This window comes from Macrosteles quadrilineatus, unplaced genomic scaffold (assembly GCF_028750875.1).
Source record: "Macrosteles quadrilineatus isolate MER2022 unplaced genomic scaffold, UCM_ALF_1.0 Scaffold_2__2_contigs__length_208266976, whole genome shotgun sequence".
NCBI classification, from domain to species: Eukaryota; Metazoa; Arthropoda; class Insecta; order Hemiptera; family Cicadellidae; genus Macrosteles; species Macrosteles quadrilineatus.
Genome location: NW_026542595.1, coordinates 176,390,758 through 176,418,458, shown reverse-complemented (window position 1 = coordinate 176,418,458; position 27,701 = coordinate 176,390,758). Strand labels below are relative to the sequence as shown.

General features: G+C 35.4%; 1 protein-coding gene across 4 annotated transcripts in view; it reads right to left on the bottom strand.

The window, feature by feature from the left end:
• Positions 1-27,701, bottom strand: part of LOC128987718 (afadin-like) — a 253,441-nt gene that overhangs the window by 145,550 nt on the left and 80,190 nt on the right. For all 4 annotated transcript variants that reach the window (XR_008490271.1, XR_008490272.1, XR_008490273.1 and 1 more), the window contains exons 3-8: positions 19,766-19,958; positions 18,843-18,952; positions 16,701-16,866; positions 13,593-13,755; positions 9,366-9,486; positions 4,732-4,870 (exon numbers count right to left, since the gene is read on the bottom strand). Coding sequence is in view for 1 of the 4 variants with exons in the window: in XM_054408712.1 (XP_054264687.1) it covers positions 4,732-4,870; positions 9,366-9,486; positions 13,593-13,755; positions 16,701-16,866; positions 18,843-18,952; positions 19,766-19,958 (892 nt within the window). In the remaining 3 variants the exon portion in view is untranslated. The remainder of the gene's footprint in view (positions 1-4,731; positions 4,871-9,365; positions 9,487-13,592; positions 13,756-16,700; positions 16,867-18,842; positions 18,953-19,765; positions 19,959-27,701) is intronic.

Genomic DNA, 27,701 nt, shown 5'->3' with positions numbered 1-27,701 from the left:
TCTAGCAAGACATTCAGTAGGAATATCATTCCTGGACTATTCCAAGGAGTAAAGGATGTTATCCATAACTCCATAAGTAAACAGAAATCCATTTTAGCCTCAATTACAATAACCATAGATATGTGGACATCCCTCTCAAATGAATCCTTTATGGCACTAACAACACACTTCATGGATGAGAATTTCACTATAAAAAACTACTGCTTAGGATGTTATGGTTTTCAAGGGGAACATACTGGTGAACATATTGCCCAGAAAACTAATGAATCACTTGAATATTGGGACCTAAATGATGTGGCAATACCCATTTATGCTGTCACAGACAACGGCAAAAACATAACATCGGGAGTTAACATGTGCAAGCAGCTTACTGCCCTTAGATGTTTTGCCCACACCCTTCAACTTGTTTTGGTAGATGCCAAGAAAGGCACATCAGGTATGAGTGAACTGGTAACCAAGGCACGCAAAATTGTTGGCCATTACAGGCATAGCTCAACGGCCACTGAGCGTCTCCATACCCTCCAAAATGAGATGGGAAAAGAACCTCTCAAACTCATTCAAGATGTAGAAACCAGATGGAACTCTGAATACCTAATGCTCTCCAGACTACTAGAAAATAAGGAACCAATAGCGAGAGACTTAGCTTCTTCAGGCAAAATCGATAACTTGACTGTTTCAGAATGGCGATTTGTAGAAGCTTATGTCAAAATCCTCCAGCCCCTTTACCAAGCCACAGTTGAAATGTGCTCTTCAATTATGCCTACAGCCTCAATGGTGATTCCCATACTATACTGTATTGAGCAGAAATTGAAAGCCATTATTGAAGATGACACTGGTGTAGGGAAAATGTTTTCAAGGCATTTACTGCAAAGTTTACTGTCCAGATTTCCTAGAAATATGAAAATCGACCCGTACATCAATGCTATGCTTGTTGACCCAAGATTCAAAGACATTGCGTTGGAACCACATGAAAGGTCACTATACTTATCAGAGTTTAAGAAACAAATAATGGCATCCAAAGGACAACTTCCAGTTGAAGAAGACAAAAGCCAAAGTTAGTACAAAAATATTTTGTAATGTAAGATTATGTTTGGTTTTGATTTTTGCAGTTGTAAGGTTAGTTAAATACTCAAATTAAAGTTTCTGCAGTTCAGTACAATACTTAAAAGGTTCATTTGAATATATAAAATTGAAGCTGAGATGATGTAAACTTTTATCAAGCTAACATTCAATAAAACCACATAAAAATGTCCACCTAAATAAGGAAAATTTCTCGTTCATGTGATTAAGGTTATCCCTTATCAACTAACAACTAACAAGATAAAATAAATAGTCTTGTAAAGCTTAACATTTATTATTCAATTGACAAAAATACAGAACAACAGACATAACAGTTGAACAATAGAGAATGATGTTTTGTTAGCATGGGGTTAAAAGAAGGAACTATTAATGTAGACTAGGCCTAATTACATTTTAATTTTTTTATTCATGACATTACACTTAATATTACAGTACTTAGTCCTATATCTTCTTTTTAGGAAAAGAAGAAGTTAAGTCACATTCACTGTGGTCCGTTTTCATCATGAAGGCTGAAGCGAAGAAGGCCCAAGAACCAGCAGCCGGTAGCACCAAGCTAGATCAGCTAGTAGATGAAGAGCTGAAGGTGTACTTTGGTGAGCCAACTATTCTGCCATCTGAAGATCCCTGTGCTTGGTGGAGGAAAAATGAAAGTAGATTTCCTCTAATGAAAGTTGTAGTTCGTAAGTACCTTGGTATCCCTGGGACTGAAGTTGCAAGTGAACGAACATTTTCCTCTGCAGGAAATGTAGTCACTCCATCGAGGCAAAGGCTAACAATAGAACATGTTGAAGAACTGGTGTTTTTGCACCAAAACTCTAAATTAATGTATGAACAGGGGGAGTAGGGCCTACTTGAATTAAGCTATACCAGTAAATGTTATAAATATAGTTTTTGATCTCTTTAAGGCTGTTTGGATTCAGAGATATGTAAGTCTCCCTTGACTGAGTTTTATGTATTGTTTTATTATTTAAGGTATCTACCATAATCAATTTAAATTTTGACTTTGTCCTTATTTATGTATTGCGTAGAGTTGGGTCTTTCAAATTCTCATACTGGTGTTTAAAATTCTCAAGTTAATCTACTTGTGTATTTCATAGAATTGTAATACTATTAATTCTTGAGAATATAATAATTTGACAAGTGGTTGATGTTATTTATTGTTTTACTTGACAATAGTCCAATGAGTTCTTGAGGCTGAGGCTAACAGTGTACATGTTATAGGCTAGGCTTGTTTGTTTTTATCTAATTGTCATTTGTGTTTATTAAAATCATATTATTTTTTATTATATGATGGTATGATGATTGATTGATAAAAAAATAACATATCTGTGATTGTGAACCTTGTCATAGTCATTTAATAGGAAATTATTTGTGGTAGGCTATTTTTGTTTATTTTATATTGTTGTTTAACAGGATTGTTTACGTTTTGTTTTTTGGTTTTATTGATAATTTTGTCTATGTTATGTCCTATGCTATTATTTATTATGTTTGTTTATTGGTTTTATTGATAATTTTGTCTATGCCATGTCCTATTATGGCTATGACCTCCATTTACAATTTTTATTTTATGATTTGTTGTTTTGACATAACCAAAGGATGAGAAGTTTTGTAAAGTGTAAGCAGTGTGTGTTATGTATTACTAGGTCTACTGTAAACATAGCCAAAACCAGTCACTCCAAAATCAAATAATTCTCAAAAATTACACAAGACTGAAAATAATGTTACTTGATACTTTACTATTAAGACTGATCTTTGGACTGATATGTTTTGTATTTTTCAAAGTTTTACTATTGTAGTTTTATACTTAACTAATAAAACTGATGTTTTAAATTGATATAGCCTATTTTGTATTTTTCAAAGTCAAACTATATCCTAACTGATATCACCATGTTTCCTATGCGTATTAGTTATTTTTAATAAGGTAGGCCTAATTAACATTTATATTTTATACTGCTGTTTTTAATGATGTTTTTAATAAAAGATTTGAAATATTCTTGCCTATTATTGCATTTTTTGTATTTTACCAGTCATCTGTCATCAAATCGGTAGGTATTTAACAATGCTACAAAATCAGGTTAAAATGTCGAACGCGCATTTCTCGTTATGTATGAGAAGGGAAATCTCGTCTCGATCTCGTCTCGAAATTTTATGAGAAATAAAAAATCTCGTCTCGTCTCGTCTCAAACTAAAAATCCAATCTCGTCCATCCCTAAGTTAGTTGGAGCAACCTTCTATATTTTCGATCCTGTCGGTACAGATGGCCCTGGGAGTGAGGAGCTATGTTTGATTTAATGACATTGACTTTATTCCAGGCAGTGTGGCAAGTAAACAGATTCCAAAGTAACCACTCGAAAAATTCACCAATACCAGCGAGTGCTCATGAATGTAATAACCAGTAACACAGTAAAGCAAGTAGCAACCATTAAGAACAACCCTAAAGTGAAATGACCGATAGGATATGCGTTTAACAAAGATGAAAGAAAATCCAATGATCTGGCCTAAAACCTCCAAAGTTAGGGACAACGAGTGATAGACGCTGACTATTTATTGAGTGTACGCATACAGTTCTGTTATTTTTTTTCACCAAATACAAAGCAAAACGATTTCTTATGATAGGTCCATCTTTAAGGCCCATTGTCCAAGACGCGTCCATTGTGTCCGTCTTTGAGAAATAAATGCTGGCAAAGGAGGCTCAGTGACTGCAAAGCATTGCTTTCAACCCGATGTCCAAGAAACGCCTGACGCTTGAGACGCTGAGCGTCTGACGCAGGGCAGGGCACTGCTCCGGGAGCAGACGGGATCGCTGATGGCCAGCGTCTATTGCATCTAGCAATAGCCACAGTGTTGTGTCGTGTTCTCCCTTGCTCTCAAGCTTCGATATCTTCTTGCAAGAATAGTGAAAAGTTTTTTTCTCTTCTGACAAAGATGAAAAGTTGATTAAAGATCGGTTGCTCATCAAGCATTGTTTGACTTACAGAACCCCGTCTACAAAAATCAAAGAGTGAAGAACAACATTTGGGTGATAGTAGCTTAAGAAGTTGGAACGTCAGATTCTTTTGAAAGTCACAAAACAGCCTCTCGTCTGCATTCAAAAGGAATTGGTTTTGTATAAGTATTTTAAAATATCTTTCCTCAGTTCTCTTTGTGAAAACACTGTGAGTACACAATCGCAGTTCACTTACAATGTCCATAATTTCCTCATCATCAATTTCTTCGATCAACAGGATTGTGAAACGTTTGTTCTTAACACTCGTAATGAGAGAGCACTAAATAACTCAACACACATTGCAATTTAACAGTCAGCAACAAACTGCTGAACTTAGTAGACACTTTCTTGGACAATGGGCTCTAAAGCGATTGACGCCCAGCTATCATCGCCCGGCGATCCTCGCTCTGCAATGATCTCTTCAGACGTGTTTTGGATACCGCACCTATAAGTAACTGTGAAGTCAGGTACAGTCGAGCACTGCTTTTTATCCTCGCGTGCGACGTCCCATCCAAGATAAATTATTGTCGTCTCATTGTACACACTGGAACGGCAACAATTCAATGTTTGTATGGCCAGCCTCAGCACACTGTAGATCTTATATGACTAGTTCTTATCTCAATATCCTTGACGATAATTTCACTAGATATCTGATAGTGACTTACCTCTAGACTGTGGATGGTTCATCAGGATGGCTAACGGACACTCATCGTCATCCAGGATGTATTCTCTGTTGTTGATTGTGTTGTTGTTGCCAGGGCCCACCTCCTTGTTCTCAGCGTTGGGGTCTATTGCAGTGTTCACCTAAAGAATAAAACACGATTATAAAAGCCTAATGCTAAAAACTGGGATAACGAAAAATATGCAATAAGAAATGTCTGACTTCCGAATTACTCCTTACATCAAACACAACAAGGACCGAAATGAAAGCAACAGAAGATACAGTTTCTGCTAAGTCAAGCAAATCAGCAGAGAATCTAGAAAATGGCAAAACAGACCCCAAATATTACAGTTGATAAATAGAAAAAAAATGAAAGCAGAGTGAACAAACAAAAATAAACTTAAAGAGATTTTTAAGAGTAAATATGTAGGACAAAATAGCAATATCAGTTAAAGAAAGTGTAAAGTAGTAAAATATGACCATATTGCAATAGTAAATATTCTAATCTTTAGGGGTGTAAGTGCATATACACACTGAACAAAGGAAAATAATCAGAGGATTGTTGACTTTAGGTAGGGCCTATACTTTTTTTTACTGTTTCAATATTGGCGGGCAATCTTAACAGTAGCGTTTGAAACTGTTATTGTTTTTAGCATTGACTGAAATTAATTTAAAAAAAAATTAATCTCCTTTGAAAGACCAAATTGTTATAAAAGGAATGAATCTAAATTGACACAATGTCTCATTACATAATATAGCCTATTGTACAAAATCAGTTCCCATATATATGATCAAAATTCTACAACACAAAATAGAAAAAGTGTGACAGCTATTACCAGACTGAATGTCATTGATTGATAAAAAATTAATAATACCTACATAGAAGTAATGAAATTTTATCTTCTGTGGATTGTTCAAATTATAGATATCTGTTGCCAAAGCAAGTATAATTTATAACACATAGAAACAGTATCCTCGCCGATTTATTAGAGTTCTCTATCTGACAAACCATTATTGTACGGTCTGTTTAAAAGAGAAAGTATTATTTCCACATTCATCCGTATATGAATGAATTTTTTTGGAAGAAGGTCAATGTTAAAAATACACACAGAGGTAATACGTAAACAACAGTGCAAGAAGTATATAGAAAATGTTTTAAAATTGAAAAACCCAGACCAAACTAACTTACAACTGAAACACGAAAGTGAATCTCAATTTAGCGATGCTTTTAACCACCAAATATTAAACCATATTAATTTCATATAAACCAAACCAATATTGCCCGATCAAAACACAGACTCTTATAGGTCAATGAATCATAAGAAAGATTCAAAGAAAACACTCAAAGTTCAACTGATAATTGTGATAACCGGCCAGAAATAAACACTAACACAGCAACAGTCTGCTGCAACCATTCAATCAGATCTGACCAATTTTGTTTTATTTAGGAGACAGTGCCTCCAGATGTTTTATGGGTAAACATAGTTTGGATACAATTCCGTGATAAAGACCAAATGGGATAGTTTAAACGTTTCAAAGTTGTGAAAAATCTACACATTTCATATCCGACTTATCAAGATGAATTCTCAAGAAACAATGTCCGCCATTGAAGAGGTGATGGAGAGCACAAGAGCGAGTCGCAAGTTCGACATCCGCAACATTAGCGAGTCGGCACACGTGCTTATACCGGAGGACAAAGAAGTGATCACCCGGTGTTCAGACCCTTCGTATTGCGGAGTGTGGGGAAATGTGTGGATGTCAATAGCCACACCAGTGTTGTTACTGGCCATCGTACTACTAGTGGTGTGGGTCGTGAGGAACGTTAACAGAATTGACCTGGACACTGTGTGAATGTTGAGTGTCACTAACTCTTCTGCTTCGGGTGAGAAGTGAAGTATGTCGCAGGTTTTGAAAAATTACTTTTTATAAATGGTTTCATTTTTTTCCAATCTTGGGAAGACATTTTGGTAAGAATATTTGTTATAGGGAAATATCTTTAGTTAATACAAAAAAAAACAGTTTTTGTTTTTAAAAAAGTTATCACCTATGACCTTAATAAAAATTGATAAAACAAAGGTGTTTAATGTTTAGTGTTGTTTGAATTATTAAATAATTTTGTATATTAAGAGTGTGATGGATTACCATGAATGTACAGTCTTTGATGTAGTGGTATTTGGATTATGGGCATTTAAAAGGCCAATATTGTTCATAAAAGGGGAAAACTTAGAGAAAGGTGAGATCTGTTCACCCCACTAGTTGGAAGAATATTGACAGTCCCTTACTTGATATTGGTATTGAAGCAGTGAATTATGTTTGGTTGTACACAAACCTTTGAGTTGCTAGTGACAGATCCTTTCCTGATGAAAAATATTTCAAACATTCTTTTGAAATTAAATTATTGAAATTGGAACAAGGGTCCAGCAATGAATATAAGAATAAACTTTAAATACTTGCAAATCCAGAAATAGTAAAAGAATGCTTTACTTAACACTGATATTTTTTAAGAAAATGAGATTAGGGGTGGGGGTTTAGTAAGAAAAAGAGCTTTGATAGCTTGTCAATAACAATTTAGTATCCAAAGGCTTACAGATAAACAAAAGACTTTATGCAGTGCTAGATGCTATACTGGTGCTTTGCAAAGAGAAGAAAATTGAGTTTCAAAGAACGGGTGTCCCCTTAACATCTATTATATTATTAAAGTGATACAATCAAATTTTATGTAAACGGTTAAGGCCATTTACCAAATAAAAATATATGCATATGGCATATCAAAATTAAGCTTAGAGTGTGTAGATTTGCCGAAAAGTATTGATATGGATGAACTCCCTAAGGGCTCTGCCCCACAGGCTGATTTCCAAAGGGCTACGCCTTGCATGTTTTGAAGTGAAGGCTATTCGAATAATTTAGTGAACAACAGCTGGCCAATGCAATTGACAATATAGTTTGTTTGTTTACATTTTTGTTTACTTATTTTATTATTTACTTTTATGTCCTTAAAAGAGGTGCGGTGAATTAACAGTTAAGCTATTTCTAACTGTTTGGTACAAGTGAGTGATTAAAAGTTTTCGAAACACGATGAATATGAGACTAACAAACCATCTATGTTGTTCGTTCCAAAAGGTTGTCACCGATCTTTAACAGGTCGCCATTTCATTGAAAAGTATTAAAGACGTCGTGAAAGAGAGCGGCGAGTTCAGGTGAGTTTAGAAAAGATGGGGACAAGAAAAGTTAAGGACACGGAAAGTTAGGGGTACGGTGGGTACAACCGTACCCACCTCGGCCACCTTAGGACGTAAGGTATGAAGGTTCCACTGTTTTTAACATCCTTTCAGATGAGAATTCCTAGAACTTGGGCCCTTTAAATGAAATATAAAGTCCAAGTTGATTAAAATAATTTAATGGTTGCTTCTGTACGCCCGTGAATTCGCGGGTAGAACCTCTTGTCATCTTGATAGTTAAAACTATCTCATAAATATCAGCCTGGCCTTTTAATGATTGTGTTTAATTTTAAGTCTTACATTATAATAAAGAAAAGTAAACGTTTAACAATAGTATTACTTTTATTACACAAATTTTGCAATCAAGCAATATTATTAGAGAACATTTTTATAAACAACGTTTGTGACTTTTTCCAGTGGTGAATAGATGAAAAGGGTTTACCTACAGGAGACACGGGAGCACGCAACTTACAATTGACCGTGACTAAAGCACTTGGAATAAAATAATCTATGAGTTAATAGACCACCACATAGTTGTTGAAATATTATATTTATTTTGTTTGTATCAGCTGTCTGAAATTGTGATTGACAGTTCTGGTTTTTTTACATTGAAATATCAACGAAAAGGTTAACATTGTGAATTTTCTCATGCTTACATGGAGACCAATTAATATTTACTATTGAAAACCTCACCTCAAAACTTTGGACATCCAAGGGGTGTAGACTGAGAGGAACTCAGGGAAGTGAATTAGCCTAACACATTCCTTGATACGTCCACAATCTTTATGCTTGATTTTTGGTGTATCGGTTTAGTATTTTAATCGGGACAGGCACACATACAGACAGACACCTCCTCAATTTTATAATAGTATAAAAGCTAGAAAACCCAGTTATTTTGTCTGAAATGATACATCAGGAAAAGAGTATGATTAAAGAATAACAGGTATTCTAAATATGATTCTACCATGACTGATAGTTCTTTGGAAGATGAGAAGAAGTAAGAGTAAAAGTAAGTTTGGTAAAAAATAGGGTTTAGATTTACCTGAGAAAATTTAGTATACAACTGCTTGGAGCTTAACAAAAAACATTATCAAGGACAAGACTTTTGTCTTAAAGTATACCGACCAACCAAAAATAGTCTGACGGAAATCAAAGTAACAGGTTGAAATTGTCAAATTTTATTGAAATTCTACCACTATTTTAGAGGGTAAATATCAACCCCTTAATGACTAATTCTCTCGTATACAGTAGTTAATATCCCTTGTTCAGCCACTTAGTTTTTCCTAATCTGACAAACAATTTTAGGACTAATTCTTATCTAAGTAGAACCAATTAATAATCATATTTATTGGTAGTTCCAGTCTATCACTCAACACAACTGTGGTTAAAAACTCAGGTTCAATAATTGTTAATAATTTACCTGTACAAGACAGAAGTTGTGAGCGTCCTCTCTGTCTAGCCCATACTTGGCCAACATATCTCTGACCACTAGAGCAGCAGTGTCGCCAACACTCAACAGTAGCGTCTTGTAGGGTACATCGCTGCAACACACGTTTCACTCATTAATTAAACCTTCATGGTTTTATACCTTCCTAAAAATTATCTAAATGAATTTAAATTTTGTCATGGCGAGGCCTACTTTTAATTTGCCTTATACTCCCGTTAATGGGGTCTACTAATGACCTGTTTGTAAGTATCATAAAAATGGATGGAAAAGTGCTTACAGTTCAAAGACATAAAATTTCAAAAATCCACAGAACTTAGTCATATTGCCTAGTTAACTAGTAAATCTCAAAAGAGAATGTTAAAGATATCATCAACAATTGGAGATACATACACAATTGTTAGCTTGAATATAAATAAAACTGCCTTAAAATTTCAGGAGTACAGTTAATTGCATACAAGATATTGTGCATTCAACAATATAAAACAGTGCTAAAATGAGAGAGGACAATTGTGCTATGTGTTCAATTGACCTTCAAAGATTATTCTCTGAGAACTACTAACAAGTTTAGATACCATTAGAGTTGTATGAGCCACTCACAGTTTTCCTACACCTTAAAAATAAATATTTCTTGACATAAGCTATAACTAAAATAAACTGTACTAGTGTACCTGTTGCTCGAAATCGAGCAATTGTCAAGTACCGGTATTAGGCCTATACAGAAGTTATTTTAAAACTACAGTAATAACAGTAATAATTTTCTATTAGTTTAAAAGACCCGACTAAATGCTTATTTTTTTGACCCGGTATTATTTTTTTGTGTTTTATACAAATGTTTCCCGACTTAAAGCTGTTACCAGTAAACATTTCTTGCATGTATTTATTTTATCTTACTTTAGGTAGATTTACTTTACCACTGTGACAACATGATGTGAATATTCTTCATGGTTTTTTTACTTCCAAAATAAGTTGCTTACCATAACTGGCAAAAATGATTCATCTCCCCAAGTGATTGTGTACCTGGATTCCTTACTGTGAGACCAAGCCTCTCTTCTATTCTTCTCATAAGTATAAGATTTCCTATTAATTGTTTCCTCCTCCTGTTTTCAATATTTCTCCTTTAAATTCAAGAAATTTTCTTTTCTTCCAACAAAACTGATTAACTGTTTAGATTTGTTTATAACCTCCTAAATATTACTAACATCAATACTTACTCCCCAAAGGCTGGTGAGTTAATTTTTATATACAGCTGGTTTTGTTTTTAAATTAGTTTTCAATGTAATTCTTATAGGGAAAATACGACCTTTGAGAGCGTCTCGTGCCCTTAAGGGTAAGAGATTTTAAATTCTAAAACCTTTATGCAAAACTACGAATTGAGACGAATTATTTGACACCTCAAACATTAAAATCGGTCCAGAAATAACGGAGGAGTTTTGTTCACAAAAAACAACCCTCACGTATTAATATATGAGATTTTCAGTTTGGATTTGTTACACAGTTGTATTCAACAGTAATTTATCAGAAAACTCTGTCTGACTTAATTCAACTATGTTAATTTTTACAACACAAAAATGGCAACAACTGGTTTTTGTGACCAAAAGTCACAGTGATGATATCTACACGACCATTGGAGAAGTTAAGGAATTTGCCAGGATCATGGCTTCTGCCTTCTTTAAACGTTCACTGAACCAACGGCAATCGCAACCCTCACGCTGCTGGGTCAGTACTGACCCAGACTTCAGTTCATCAATCTATTATGCTGTTGCTCAGTGCGAGCCTAGCGTCAGTCCCTATATCACGTTAGCGTGTAGTGTGACTTGCTTTTTGTTGTGGTGTGTTGGTAGCAGATTTCCCCGTAAAATCCCCCTCTGGCAAGCTTAAAAATCTACTTGTTGTCCCGTCTTTCTCCCTCCAATTGGAAATACAATGGGACAGTCTACGTTCCAAGCAATGCTGTTATCTGTGGGTGTTTAAGCAAACTACATCAACTCTCGTCGTAACGCAATACATCACCGCACATTATTTGCTATTCGTCGGACCGAAATTTGAAAGCCAATCGCCCAGCGGTTGGGTTTGTTCAACGCTGTGCCACACCAGGACTACGCCTGCCATTGATGGGACGCAGCGAACGTCAGCTATTCTAATTACTGTAATTATAATTCATCAAAATTCTTTTGGAAAGCGATTTAGATAATTGGGGGTTCAAAAACTTGAGTTTTGCATGATTGGGGTTCTACTGTACTCTGTACTAACTAGGGTTGCTTTCAGAGAGGTGAAAGCCAGTTGAGCGGAACAAACGTGATTTGATATTTGTATAAGTAATTAAATGTAAAAAGGTCAATAGATGTACTAATGCTGGTTTTATTGATTAAAATTATAACAATTCAAATTTGTTTTTACTACATCTTGTTATTCAGATACCTCTTCCAGAAGTGCATTATGGTAGTTTTGGCCATGAAAATATTACAGTAGTTGGAATCTGATATTAACATCCAAAAAGTAAAGTATAAAAAAGAGAAAGGTAATTTAACATTCAAATGCAACTGTAGCCTAAAACAAAAAAACATTGGGCTACATTTTTCACCCTTACAATCGGTTAAAGTATTTAAGTATAAAAAAAACAGTAACTATAAAAAACGAGTATTAAAGTATAACAACAGGAGGGGAAATTTGACATTTAAATTCAACCGTGCAACATAAAATGGCTGAAATGTAGGCCTAAACATAAGTAATAAGTAAACATCGCATTCAGCTGATTAAAGTGAAAACAGAATAATAATAAGAAGGGAAGACATGCCTTAAATATACAATGTAGATAATATAATTAGAAATTAGTAGCCTACTTCTGGACAAGCCTTGACAATTATCCATACCGTGGTTAAAAGTGGACTTCTATAAGCCTCGGTAATTAATTAATTTACTTATTATTATGGTTGTAACTGGACGTATGTATAGCCCGTGGCTTGGCAATCAAATAACAGTATTTATACAGGATAGGCTAATGTTATCAACATTTGAAATTACTGAATTGTTACCAAATTACTGTTTCACAAAATGCAGATTCCATTTTCAGCCGAGCCATTAAAATGAGGATTTGCCGAACAATTATTAATATTACAGAATAGTATTTAATGATATACAACTTTTCACATTTCATAAATTACATGTTAGTTTTGCTATTGTCAAAGGTCCAAATCCAATTGTTCTTTTCATTTGGTTTTTATGTAGTAATTTTCTAGAATCATTGACTTAATATAAAGACAATGCTAGAATACCGTAGATGACTTGTTAATACCATGCAAGCATTTTTGTAATCGTTTCACCGTTTAACAAACTATTCCAAAAGATAAAAATTATATGGTGCAACACAAATAAACAACCCGATCACCTACCTATAACCTACACTTTACCTTCCTAATCTAACCTTACTTCAAAACACTAATACTCATAAACCACGAATACTCATAAACCCCGACCTAACTTCCCCACATGCCGAAATTAGATCAGTGTTCAATATGCGTTTTATTAATAAGTGTAATAACTTACTGCACCGTCGATGTAATTCAACATAATATAACCTGTGAGGTATTATCGGATTAAATATCGATTTTGATGCGGTTCGATATATCGCTTATTAGATTCTGATTTCTAACATTGGCTGTTTCTAACTTCTAATCAGCTGGCAACACAAATAGGTTCCCAAGAAAGTAGTCACCGCGGTCCGTATCCCTCCGCTCCTCGTTTATGCTGCGCGCATTGAGAAAGTAGTTCCGTATATTTTCTAAATTTTCAGTGAATTCCGTGCCTTGAAAAAATGTTTTAACGGCATTTTCTTGTTTATTAAAACCATAGGAATGGTTTAAAAACGTTTAAAAGAAAAGTCTAGAAAGTTAAGAAATACCTTATGATTCTATTGTTTACATTTTTCTTGTAAACAAAAAACTGTCATATGGCTACTTTAGTCCCATAAGCCCAATGTTAAAAATTGGAAATTTTAAGTTCGTTTTAAATTGCATTAGTATTATCTAATTGAAATTTGCTTGTTTAAAAACCATCTCACTATTAGTCTAAGTAATTTTGTTAAGTTTGGCTGAAATGCGTTCAGCCGTTATTGAGTGATGTTTCTCTATTTGTTGCATTGAAGTTGATCCCAAAGAGCTACGCTCGCTTCGCTCGCTCCGCTCAATGACAATCCTCTAGTACCTGCAGAGAGCCTCGCCGTATATCTTGAGAGTTCCGCCAGTGTCCGGGCCTCCGTCCTTGCTGCGGAACTGCTGCAGTTTGCGCTCCAACTGTTGGTGGCGACGTCGCCTCATCACAGCCTCAGGGTTGGATATGGACCTGGTGAAACTTGTCTCTGGTAGAGCTGCACACAAACATTACATTGGTTAGAGTCACTTTTACTGCTTACCGTACTTGTATTGGTGAATAAACAAGTCTCCAGTTGGCACAAACGATGTAGGTTGATGATTGGTAAAAGTTGGTATTTTAGTTGTAGAATATCAGTGCAGGAGACAGCTTTATGTTTCGTCACAGAAACATAGATAACTTAGATAACTCGTGTTTTACACATTTTACAGTCACAAGATTATAAAAAATTGTATTGTTTATTTTATTCTACACGATCCTGAGAAAACCTTTTTTAAGCCACTAATTAAAACTACAAGGGCCAATTTCACGTATAAATCCGTAGTTCGCTAGTACGCCGCAACAAGGTTCATCATTATTTACTGGCATCATTTGTGAACAGAATGACACAAATTTCAGCTCCTAAAGCAGGAAACCCACTAGTCCGACACTCCCCGACAAGACACCTTCCAACAAGTCTCCGACACCTTTCGATGCCTTCCACACACTTTTTAAGGCAATAACTCATTGGTCCGATGGGGTGACGGGTGAACTTCTCCGTCAGTAACCGACGAGAAATTATACATCTCAGGTTTTGTTATAAATTTCTTGGCTGCTAGAGTAGTAAAATAGGTCATTATTTGCATCCGATGGTTCTTTGTTCGCATAATCTTTTTTATGATAGTTGGTCCAAAATTTAATCCAATCACCACTCAAATCCATAGAACTTGCATCATTGAAAGCATCAGAATATGTTCAGGCAGCTTTTATAACGCACTGTATAAAGAAAGAGATGTTCCCAAACCACTTAGATCAAACGTCCGTCAATACAATTTGTCACACACAAAGCTAGACAGTGACTAATCTAGGTCTGGTGAACGCAGAGTGTAGAAATGTTGGACATCCGACAATGATGCCCCAGAGAGCAATGTTGTCAGAACGTGTCGGATCGGAAGGTGTTGTATTGCACTAGTGGGTTACAGTCCATTTAAAGTCATGCAAAGTAATTTTGTCGGAAGGTGTCGTGTCACAGAGTGTCGGACCAGTGGGTTTCCTGCTTTAGCAGTCATGTTCGCTTTGCCAATAGCGCACATGAAAATTGCAGGCCTAAAAACTTTGGTCAAGAGTATCATTTGAAAAATGTCATGCATAAGAATGTGTCCTATACTCCTTCATACCTTAGCTTGTCTATGAATCAGTTACACACCCATAACTTCACAGATATATTTCATACTAGCAGAGTACCCGTCCTTCGTACGGTGTTGGAATATAAGTATAAAATGCTTATTGCAGTTATACTCAAGCTTTGCGTTTGCAATGGCACACAGTATCACAGTTTGATAAAATTTGCTTTTTTCAATTTACAGTATTCTATAGTATTACACATCTACCATAGCCATAATGTTCTACTACTTCACCTAAACAATAGAGAAAAATAAATTATCAACAATTCGCAAAATATCACAAATTATTCATGAAATGAAAAACATAAACATAACTGTAAACAATCCTACTTTGACAGTTCTCATTGCGAATCACAGTTTTTTGTTGCTGCTTAGTTCAAATTAGCTGTTTTCATAAATGCAAAAAAATATAGTGCTGCACCCTGTTGGTAAATCTTATAACTTTTTAATGCTTTTCCATATCATAGAACCAACTTTTTTAGTTGAAACAGCTGACTGAATTCTTTAATTCCCTTTAAATATGAATACTCATAAGGTTAACATGGGGAATTACAGAGCCACTGGGGCGGAGCCCGAAAGGACTTTTGAGATAAGAATATGCCTATATGTTAATCGTGAATGTAATCTATCATCATGCCAAATTTCAGCCCAATCCGTCCAGTGGTTTATGCGTGATTGAACTTCAAACACACAAACTAACAAACAAACAAACAAATAAACAAACACTCAAACTTTCACATTTATAATATTAGTAAGATCATACTGATAATGATTTGGACTGTGGGGAACGAACTGGTCTAGTAGTAGAATGCAGGACTTTGGCTATGGATAATATCTATGAGTTTATGCTTCGATTCACTAGGTCTAGACTGTGTTATGTGTATAAAAATTAATGATTAAAACTGTTACTTTAACACGTCGCCGCGGTCATTGCCACAGACCAAGGTATACATTTGAATCTTACACATAGACCGGCTGTCACTTGGTTAACATTACACACAGACCACGGGTGAAAACCAACGAGCACATAATATAAATGTTATATACACATTATATTATGTGCTCGTTGGTGAAAACCTGTAAAACAGTGATCATTTACATTGTAATGTGCTACAATCGTGTTTGTAGATAATTTATTCTTGTTTTTTTGTATTTTTTATAACCTTTTGTAATGACGCATATTTGCGACGCCCGGTCTACAGCGAAGACAATAGTGAAAATTATCATAGTTTTCTTAAAATAGACCAAACCTCGCATATATGCGGCAGTTCATTTTTGTTTGTGTTTTGAGGTAAAAGAAAGTAAAAAAAAAAAACAGATTATTGAAGAACAGTTTATAACTGAACTTATATAAAAGCTACAGAGGATAATGCAGCATAAATACTGCATACATACATACAGTGATGCAGAAAAGTAAAGACCAGTTTTTCCAACTATCATAAAATGACGTCACCAATGATCATATCCACAGACCAAGCGACGCAGTTGTGCGTCAGACATCTCTGTAGACCACTGCAGGGAATTCAGTGCCTTCAAATAGACCGTTACAAAGATATAAGCATTTTAATAACATTAGAACCCCCGACACAAATATGCGTCGTCAGTCTATTTTAATGTGACTAGCCGTCGCATATATGCGACGGCAGTCTATGGGTGGAAACCGGCCGTCGCATATGTGCGTCGCTGGTCCATGTGAATGAAAAATTTCGTACTATTGCAGTAGCGAACGTGTTAAGAAAAAAAAACAGCATAACATCATAGTCTAACTCCACAACTTTACCTGTATACAGTTTTTCAGCAACACCAGAATCATTCTCGTCTGACGTGACCCCTCCTGTGCTCTTTAATCTGTTTAGCTTCTCCTGCTTCTTCAACTGTTTCTTTTCTCTTTTTGAAAGCTTTCTCTTAAAACTCGAGCCACTTTCCTGGAAAGTCCCCTCTGGCATCTAAAAAAGAGAGTAAAATTGATCAAACAAAACAATCTGTATTAACTATCCTGAAGGAGGGAAGGCGGTGAGTTTAGATCTCACTCAGGGACTCGCTAAAATGTTTCAGTACTGGGTAAGCCTATTGTACATTGTTTTCTATTTTTTTTATGCATCATCTAATTTATAAGTTAACAGTTTTTTAATTAAATCTTAAGATAGATAACACTATGTATATTTAATTACTGTGTCGATATGCTTCGTAATATTTACAAAACCTCAATTTTTTCATAAATTTCAAAACTGATAAGAATCATGAGGAATGAAAATTCCTTCCTAGTATAGATGCATGAATAAACCAATGCAAACTATTCCAAGGCCGGTGTTGCTCAACAATTGAGATAAAAGCTGTTATTACACAACAGCGGGATTCATTCTAAGGTGTCTTACATCTGGTCAGATGTTAGTTGTTGGCTCTGGGCCTGGACAATCTGTTTTGCATTCTTGGCTTATCAACAGCTGATGATGTTTGTGAAAGGAAAATGTTTAACATTCTAACAGTCAATACATGAGAAAGTTTCTTGTGAAAAATTGTGTCGGAGCTGCTAATTTTTGCCATAATTGTTTAGCATCAAAATACATTATAAACAATCAAGAATAATGTGGATACAAATCTACAATTTCAGTGTTCAAGTCTTATTTCATTGAACCCTTATAATACTCCAGTTCACTCGTTGACTTTCAGAAATATTACATACAAACTGTCACTACACTTTAACAAATTTCACTACGACATTATTTATATTTGTTTTGTTTGCTCTTTACATACCCAAGCAACTGAGCCTACGCACAAGTCCTCTTTAGCCCATTTTACGCATACAGTGTATTATGAATATACTTTGTCCAACTACACTTTTTATGAATCCTACAATTATACAGTATTTTACTTGTGCAGTTAATTGTTGATACTGTTTTGCTGCAATATAAGTGTATGTTTTTTTTTTGTCATTTGTTTGGAAATGAGTTATTTTTATTTGATTTGTTTTAGGGAAAATCAACTTGAAAGCAAACAAATGCTTTGACAAATGGAAAGAAGCTTTAAAAACCTACTTGGGTATTGAAAATTGTATATTGCATACTCACTCTTCTCTGTTCCATAAAACCAAAAAGAAAGCTTGCACATATAAATATAATAGATTAGTGTTAGTAAAATAAGCCTGTTGGACATTCACTAAAGCAATTCATACATGTTTGTGATTTACAAAAAACAAACCCTAACATTAACCAGAGCTGCTATCTGTAGCCAAATGATCACATTAGTGAAGGAGATGTTATTGATTTGAGTAGAGGAAGTTCCAAGAATCCCACCCAGATAGCAGCACCATATAATTTTTTGTTGACAAACACATAAAAGAGGGGAAAGAGAGATTAAAAAATGTTTTTGAGTGGTGAAACCTCTAATGTAAATAAAGTATCACAAATTAAGGACGGTTTTACATTTTTCTAATAATAGATAACTATTTTACATGTGTATCAAATAAGACTGTAAACATTTATGCTAAGAAGTTAAGCTGGCTCTCATTCTAGGCTACAATAATTTTATTGTTTGAATGTCCAGACTAATTACTTAGCTGGATTATGCGGATTAATCCTCAGAGATGTATTTTTGTACTAGTCAGTCTAGTGAATAGGTTTTTGTGATTTGAGCTTTAAGATTCAAAATTTATTGTTTAAGCATTATTAAATTCCACAACACATGGGCGGGTCCAGGGAAGGGAGCGGGTTGGGCTGTGGGAACTGTTTTAGGCTAAATATGTAATAGATTTTCAAAAAATCTTTGCCAAATGTTCTATACCTAAGACCATGAGATTTTTTGGAAGCAGCTCCCCCTTTTTTTAACTGGCTGGACCCACCCATATTAACCCAAATTAATGGAAAACATAATCCAGTTATACTTTATGTAACTAATCTGGGTAAAAGTTTGGTACAATACTAACATTTGTCTTGTCATCTATCCGTCGCAGCAGAAACCTGCCTTCCCTGTCATCTTTGTGCCAGTTGAGTTGAACCAGCAAAGGCTTCTCTTCGTTCCCCAGCCTCCTCTCATCTGGAACAAGGAACAAACATGAACACTTCTTTGACTACAAGCATTTATCTAGAACAACTCAGTTCAAAGTCTAAGAACAAAGAACAAACCACCTGTCACAGACAAAACCCTGTATTTTAACTTATTTTATGGACTGTAAAGTTAATGGACATTAAACTATAATGGTACTTAAAAGATGAAAAATTGTGCTTTGAGTTGTTGAAAGTTGAAAAGTTAAATCAATAAATAGTACCACATTATACAGTGCTTCTTGTGATCTAGTGTTTGATCATTGACACTTGGACATCATAATATAATACAAAAGCTTGAACCGTTGAGCTGACACTGAATTGGACTTGAAGTTTCTCTTCAACTTAAAGCACTCTTTTAAACATTTGAGAACTATCCAAAAATTTGTTTGAAGGTTAAAACTAGTTTGTTTCAAAACATTGGAAAACATACTTGGAAGTAAAATAAGAACTTTTTTACCCCACAAACAGCCATAAAACAAAGTTAATTAAAGTTGATTGAAGATAAGCACTCATGCAGATCCATTTGCTGTAAGAAATAGTTAATGTCTGAAAATAAAATAACTTTAATAGAAGAAACTTGACAGCCTGTTTGCTAAAATAGTCAAATGGGGAAAGGATCTCCTGGACTCTCCTGGATTCCTAAATAAAAGCAAATTAATAACATCAGATTTCCTCTTCTAATAATGTGATGCTAGGTAAAGTAAAACAATATTTTAAGTAAGATTTAATATAGGTAGTTAGTTGTCCGTGGAAGGAGTGGAGCATCTTATGACGCAAATTGATAACTGGTAGTGGTATTCACCTCCATTCTCGTGTATCTCGTAGAGAGCGTACTCGGGAACTGACAACATTCTCATGTCTGGTCGGAACTTCTCAATGAGCGTTTCTATGACGTCCTGAGCCGTGGCGTCACTCGCTACCCTGATACACTTGGTGGCCACCTTCTGTCCAGCGTCTTGGAAGTAGAACCTCATCACCCCGTGGAACTCCAGGTTCTGTAACAAAACAGGATGATGAGTAAAACTGACTATAAATGAAAATTTGAAATATCTGTTATGCTCCGTTTAGCATGGAAACCAATAGCCTAATAATTTGCTCACCCATTTCAAATACATTAGTGGTATAGTACCCAAGTATTTCATGGTAAATCAGAAAAACAATGTACAAAATTATGCCTGTATGCCACACAGCGTGGTTAGTAAAAATTAACCAGCCAATTCACACCAAACCTATAAACTAAAGTGATACAGAGAAAAATTATATTTTTAGTTTGATGAAGATTTGTGTTTAGCACACAGTTCATTTACTGATATCAATATTTTAAATGGTAGAATGAAAAAAATAATACATTTTCTATCATAATATTGGTAAAGCTAGCAACTACACCAGCAGAGTGCTAATGTCAACCTGTGCAAGGAAGTCTAAAATATAAATCAACAATCAGGTGTAACTACCACTGTGAAATCCTAAAGCTAATTGTGCTGAAATTATTTTGGATATCGTTATAGATTCAAATCATTAGTCAGTGGAGAACTACAAGAGGTGGTTCCACAGCTCCTCTTTTGTTTAAATGCACAACACACTTGAAATGCTTAATTATGACCACTTCCAGTCCATTGAAATTAATAAAACTGGGACCTCTTTAACAGGCTGTTCGTTTATTGCACAGCTGAGCTGAACTGACTGTTGTTAGGAAAAAGATTGTTAACAATCAAACCTTCACTATTGAGAACAAAAAAGTTTGAATCATTGGTCCTTTTCTGTTAGTTCACAACGACTATTTTTTTATTGCAATTCCGTTTATTCACTACCAGAATTTTTTCTTAGGTCAGTTTAGAATAGTTTCATTTTATAATTGATATATTCATAGACAATGCTAACTATTAAAAACATCGGAACTGCAATAAAATAGTAGTGGTAGTGAATTAACGGAAAAGAACGAAATCATTATATTATTCAAGATTAGAAATTACTTCAAATAGTGTACCTATAGATTTACAAAAACTTCAATAACCTCCTTCGTTATGTATTCATAGGATAAGGATACGTATTGCTATATGTTCTAAAAAAAATTCACTCCCAACAAGCATGATCCAATATTACATTTTCTGTCAAACTCTTAACACAAATCAAATACGTTGGCGTGATGTCAGTTAGTGGTTGTCACCGTGAAAGAATCTGCGGATGAAATTTGAAATTCTGTCGCCATCGAGCTCCAGCGACATTGTTGAGACCGGAAACGGCGGTTATCTGGCTTATCATCGGCATTCAAGGCGCGGACGACGACGAAATCAAACCACCACTGGATAGGAACACAGGAGCCCTTCAGAATCTCAATTATATAATCTACACTCAACATTTACTGAGTTTTTACGTTATAGCAACTTACATACTTATAGTTTAATATTGTTTGTACAAGATGTAGCTGTAAAAACATAATTTAATTATGGGCCAGCTAGGAAAAGACTAACCGTTAATGTTGTATATTTATTGCGACAGGAGAGTATTCATATCGTCTCGGCATTAATTAATTTAAGTGTAGCTACAGAAACTAGCTAAAAGGTCTAAACCCAGATATTAGCACAAGAGTGGTTCATGGGTCACAACATTGGGAAACAAGTGTAAAACAAGTTGGCTTTTTGCTCCGTAACAATGGTAGCACTGGTTGAGCATTGTTGTCGGGGCTGCGCGCGCACCCTGCCACCCTTCAACACTGACATTCTTGTACAGTAGTTCTGAGGGCGCTAACAGAATGCGCTGGTATGCTCGTGGACGATAATGTACTACAGTATTGGTTCAATTTCAAGAGGTTCAAATCTTATACAGTACACAAGATCCAAAAATAAATTATTCAAATAAACTATTACATTATTATCAAGTTAAAAACATTGTCTACTTGATAAAGTTCAGCTAAATCAACAATAACGACGCAAGTACAATTGTAACATTGTATATATAATCAATCAAAATCAATGCTGACTGACGTATAAGAAATTATATGTATAAAGTTATCAAATGTGACAATTGATGCTGTTTACAAAGAAGGAATGTCAGTAAGGATTTTATTAAAATAAGAAATAGTGTTACACAAATTAAGTTCTCCACAAGTAGCCCACAATCCCTGACTTGGGAGAATTTACGATAGTGAGATCATAATAGATAAGGGATGATATAGAATTACTTTGACGTTTTAACCACCCAAATATACAAGACAATTGTTCAATCAACCAAACACATATTTAAAAGTAATGCTATTTCCGTGTTGGTTCCGACTGAGCCAACTCGGCTTACATTGGACACAAAGGTAGATCATTAACCCTGGCTCATACAGGGACATTCCTTCCCTTAAAATCCTATTGCCTACAGCCCTAACACGTCTTAAGTTTCGGGGTAGAGCGTTGGAAGTGAATTCGTATATTTAGTCTGCACGACAAAAAAACCTTTCCAGACACCTGGTTGCGCCAAAACCATACAAATTCTATAAAACTTGAGTAGCCTAAGTGACACAGTTGGTTTTCTACTGTTAGCGGTGAGTATGTAACTAATGTGTACACTATAGCTTTTTTAACCTATACCACGCCCCCTAAGCTGTTGCAAAGGTCAAGCAGATGGGCAATAATTGCGCCAACTAACTTCAGTCAGGTCGTAGTCGGGTATTCCTAAATTGCGCCAGCTACTCCAGGGAGCCAAGTTAGGAGCCACCCGATACCATAGATTAAACATACTCCGACGATACGTTCATTAACTGCACCCCTCGTTAGTGGCTACGTTAGTTTCTCTCTAATATTGTATAATTTAGTAGGCTAGGTTGGGTTAGGTTAATTTATGATAGGATAGGTTAGTATGACACGTAAACAAGGACATTCCTTCCGCCGGCAACTCAACCCTACGACATGGCTTGGGCTTGGCGCAACTAAGGAACTCTTTGGCGCAATTAATGTACGACCAGTCAAGCAAGACACTACAGTGAGATTTAAACATCAAGTAGCAAATTGCACTGCCATTGTGATTGAATCGCCGCACACGCAACAATAGAGAGGTCGAGTGTGACAAGGAACGAAGGAAAGCGGACCACAGCAGTGACATTGGGGACAGAGAAATTGGAGGGAAGGACCGTCGGTCATGAACCATTTATCGTCTAATAACACAAACAGTCGTGTAGTGACTGTAGTGGCCGGGTCAGTGACAGGAGATATAGTGGGATTGTGTACACTTGGGGGTGTGTGACAAATATCTGAGGGGTCCCGTCAATAGTCTGTACAATTCCGCTACATTATGAGTGCAATTTATTGGTGTTACTGCAGTTTAAGTTGTACAAATGGATTGTTTAATTGAGATTATTCCAATTAAGCCACGAGAAAAAACATTTAAAAACCTATAGGAATTCAATACAAATTCGCTATAAATATTAACCAGGTACATATGGTGAATACATATATTAATTAAAAATCCAAACTAAATTCCTATTTACTCTATACATCAAAACGTTTGCTATCATTAGGCCTACATTTTTCTTTAAGTGACATTTTATTTTCTACAGAGTGTAGGCTATTTTATTGCGTTTGAACGAAGAAATAAATCACTTTTGAGTGTTAGATATTCACACGATTAAGTTGCTAACCATCTCCGATTACAAACATCATGTTTCCAGTGTCGTACAAAATAAAGTAATAGCAATGTTGGTGACAAACACATCAAGCTAGGTCGCTGCATCACAACAATAAAAACACTCGTAACAACAAACACCTATCACGCTGGCGGCCAACTGTGATTAACATGCAAATAGGTCAGGAATGCTAACACATTAGGTGCTTATGCAAGGATGGCAAGGTCGGGGGTCACGTGACCTGTTAGCGGAGATTATCACCCCCCAGCGCTAACCCAACTAATAGGTATATATCGTGATCTGTCAATCAAGTGTTCACGTTTCGGACATAGCAATTTTAACCGCGTCTGAAAGTAAGGTATGACTGCTGTAATGTGTAATACAGATTTAACTATTTAAAATAAAATAATATTTGCTAAAAAGTAATCACACGATGAATGTTGATGAAGGTTGTAGTTGTAGTGTAGAGATGTAGTTGAGTGACATTTTAACGATGAATTCATTTTCATTTTGTTTGAGATAAAGTGTGTTTGCAAAACGTCATTTTTCTTTGGATGTCTATAAGTAAGCAAAATTTAACAAAAGCTATATATGGAAAAAATAATACTGAAGCTATATTTTTACACAATACTTAACCACCAACGACGAGAAAGATAAATGGTAATATGTTTCTGTACACATTTGTAAGGAAACTGATTTTAACTATTCTTAGTGGAAATAGATATTGTATTATGCCAAACTAGGATGTTCACCATAATCTGACAACATTTATTCAGGCGAAGACAATAACAAATGTTGTGCTTGAGAAGAAAGTTAGTTCGAACATAAACGGTGTCCTGAGTCCAGGATTTTCAGATGTCAGTAAACTCGGAGAGCAGGTTATAACGCTTTCCTTAGCTTGGAATTACTGTCCCATAACAGTAAAGTCAAGTGCAACAAACCGTTCTATCCGTCTTAAAAGTACCTACTTATAACTATCCATTCGGTTCGAATTTAGATCAGGTAAAGTATAACTGTAACACAAGGATACTAAAATTATTTCTTTATATTTAACTGATTGAATACTAAAAAAAATATTTTTACCATTAGTTTTCCATTTCTGTATATTTGTAAAAAAATATATAAACTCTTATTTACTTTTACTAGCTAACTAGGTGGAAATGTCAGCTCATTGGGGGGATTTGTTTGGAATTGAATTGTTTTGTAGAAAGTCTCCATATACATCAGCTATACAAGTCACACTAGTGCTTGTAGAATATGTGAAATGCAATTAACATACCCAGAAGCATTAACTGCTGAAGTCAATTACATCAATATCAATCATCTAATTGACATTGTTTGAAAACGATAACTTTGATTGTTTGATTTAAGTGAGCATTGATAGATATCGCGTGTAATAAACAGCGTACACAATAGAATCGCTTTAGATACGCACTCGCACTTGAGACGGGAATCCATTAAAAGATAAAACGCTGAATAGATCGCTCAGATTACAACTCATTACATTTTATAGATCGACTCTAGGAGAGGTTTTACAAGAGCCGCCCAAAGTGATTTAAACAATGCGTCAGGATAAAGCTATTTAAGCGGTTTATAGTAGTTAAGTAAGTTGTAAACGTTGTACAGGTGCAAAAAGTACATGAAAAGGTGTTAGTATAAAGCATTTTACGGTAAGGAGTTTATAGGGACACTCAAAAAGCTATAAACGTTATACAAGTGCGAAAAGTGCATAATATAAAACAGTATAAAGCCATTTACAGTACATGAAGTGCAACAGATTAAAAAGTGGACACTACTATCCATCTTTAATGTACATACTCTTTAATCTGTGTTAATACTGAGCTTAAACACGTTGTGCAGTTGAGAAACTAAGTGTACAACAGAAAGCGTCATAAAATGAGTATACATTAATTTTTAACGATATTCAATTATTTCATAGACAGGATCGGCTTTTTTTTCCTAGGACAGCACGAGCCCGAAATTATTTTTTCACATTCCTTCAGGCTAGACTTAGGGGCACTATCTATCACTTAGATATAATCCATTGGCAATTTAACAGGATTTGAAACCCGGAGGGGCGAGCATTAATTGCGCCCACTGACCTGAGTCAGTGTAGTCGGGTATCCCTGAATTGCGCCAACTACTCCAGGGAGCCACCCAATACGTTCATTAACTGCACCAAGTGGCGGCCCTCTTTGACTGAATAAATGAGAAGGTTAGGTTAGGTTGGGTTTGATTAGGTTAGCATAGGTTGGGATAGGTTAGGATGAAATGTAAACATGGATATTCCTTCATCCAGCAACTCACCCCTACCTGGCTTGGGCTTGGCGCAACTAAGGAACATTTATTGGTACCCTTTGAGGACTTGGCGCAAATAAGCTTGGGCGCAATTAATGCACGACCAAAAGACCAGCTCGCTACTTCTCAGTTAGCTAGTTTACACGGCATATGACACAAAGTACCTATAAAGTCATACATCATCGCTAATCTTTGCTAAAATCCTGTTCGCGTTCGCAATCCATTGCGAGAATTGCTGGATTCAATTTCCCAAGTTGGGAGTCGTCCAAGGAAACATCGCTTTTGATGAACACACCGCGAGACTGCGGAGCTGCATGAGAACTACGGTCAATTCAGCGTTGTTCGTCTCTTGTCTAGCAGTAATTGAATATGGTGTGTGGTGCCAGGACCACCGCGGCGTCAACATTTGGTTACGCGAGGTGAAAATGTGAAAATTATCCCTGAGCCATTACCACCATTACACGCGAATTAAACCCACACTACGTGTGTTCATCCCTAAAACACTTCCTACAAATCCATTACATAGCCTGCTTTGTGGAAAATTAATTTTTTAGGTTTCAATATATAACTTGCTTTTTCTTCACAGGCACATATTTACACATATATTTACGGATATTTTAACGTTTTAAATGCTATGAATTAGTTTACGAAAAACTGGTTACAGTAAACATGTTTAATCACGTTTCCTAAAAACCTCGTATTTAAATTAAGAAAAATCACCTTCCACATGCATTATAATTTTAGAATCAGTGTAGAATGAGCAACAGAAACACTTATGAAGCATTTTAGAATGTAAAATATGTAAATCTATATATCAATCTGAGAAAAAGTCAAAACATGTTTAGTGTGAAAATAATTTAACCAATCTAGGCTACGATTATTCAACATGCTTTCAAATGAACAGTAAATTGAGTTTTTTTAGTTAATACCCTAACATAAACTATTCACACAAAGTGTCCATTAAAGTCATTAGTATAAAGCAGTAACAAGTGTTGACGATTCTGTCCAGATTTTAATTAATGATTGCGCAATAATCATCTCATTAACTTGCCTTCGTTGTCGCACGTACCAGTTAAATTATTACGCAACAAAACTTCCACCCCCGCGGGCTGTTTTTAATGTAAATAGGGTTCAAATTTAGTTACCGCACTTCCCAAGCCGTATACATAACTTTGTTCACTACATTATAATGATGATGATATAGCCTGTCTCTTTCTATCCTAGCTTTCGACTACTTTTCATTCTATTAACAATCAGAAGTTTAACATGCTGTGTGGTCATGATGGTAGTGAATTTCGCTGCTGTCGAATAAATGTTTTACCTTTAGTGCTTTATTTCAGGATGGTGTTTTCGGGATAAGCTCTACTCTTTTGTTAAAATACCAAAAGACGAGCGACATTGTACAAATAGATTGTTATGTTCAGTTAAATTAGCTTCAAAGTTCTTCATATAACAAGAAAAAAACGCATTACAATGGTGATTTTAGAGGACGATTTTGTGGAATCGTTTAAGGGAATATGTCCAATCTTTGAAATAATACAAACAGAGGTGTAGTTCTACCCAGTTAACACATTAAGCTTCGAACTAATCATATTTTAACTTAAAAACTAATGTCCAAATCGTTTCCAACTAAAGAGCCCGGGAGCAGCCACACACAAAAAGATGACATCAACTATCTTCCTCTCTTCGACATAAATCATTTTCCCAATTCAGTAAGGAGTATAACAGAAATCCCCAAAGGTCCACGGTTCTTATCAACGTGTTACAGACAGTTCTGGTATACATTTCCCTCTCATTCCCAGGTTTTCCCGGGATAGTTGCGACACTATACCCT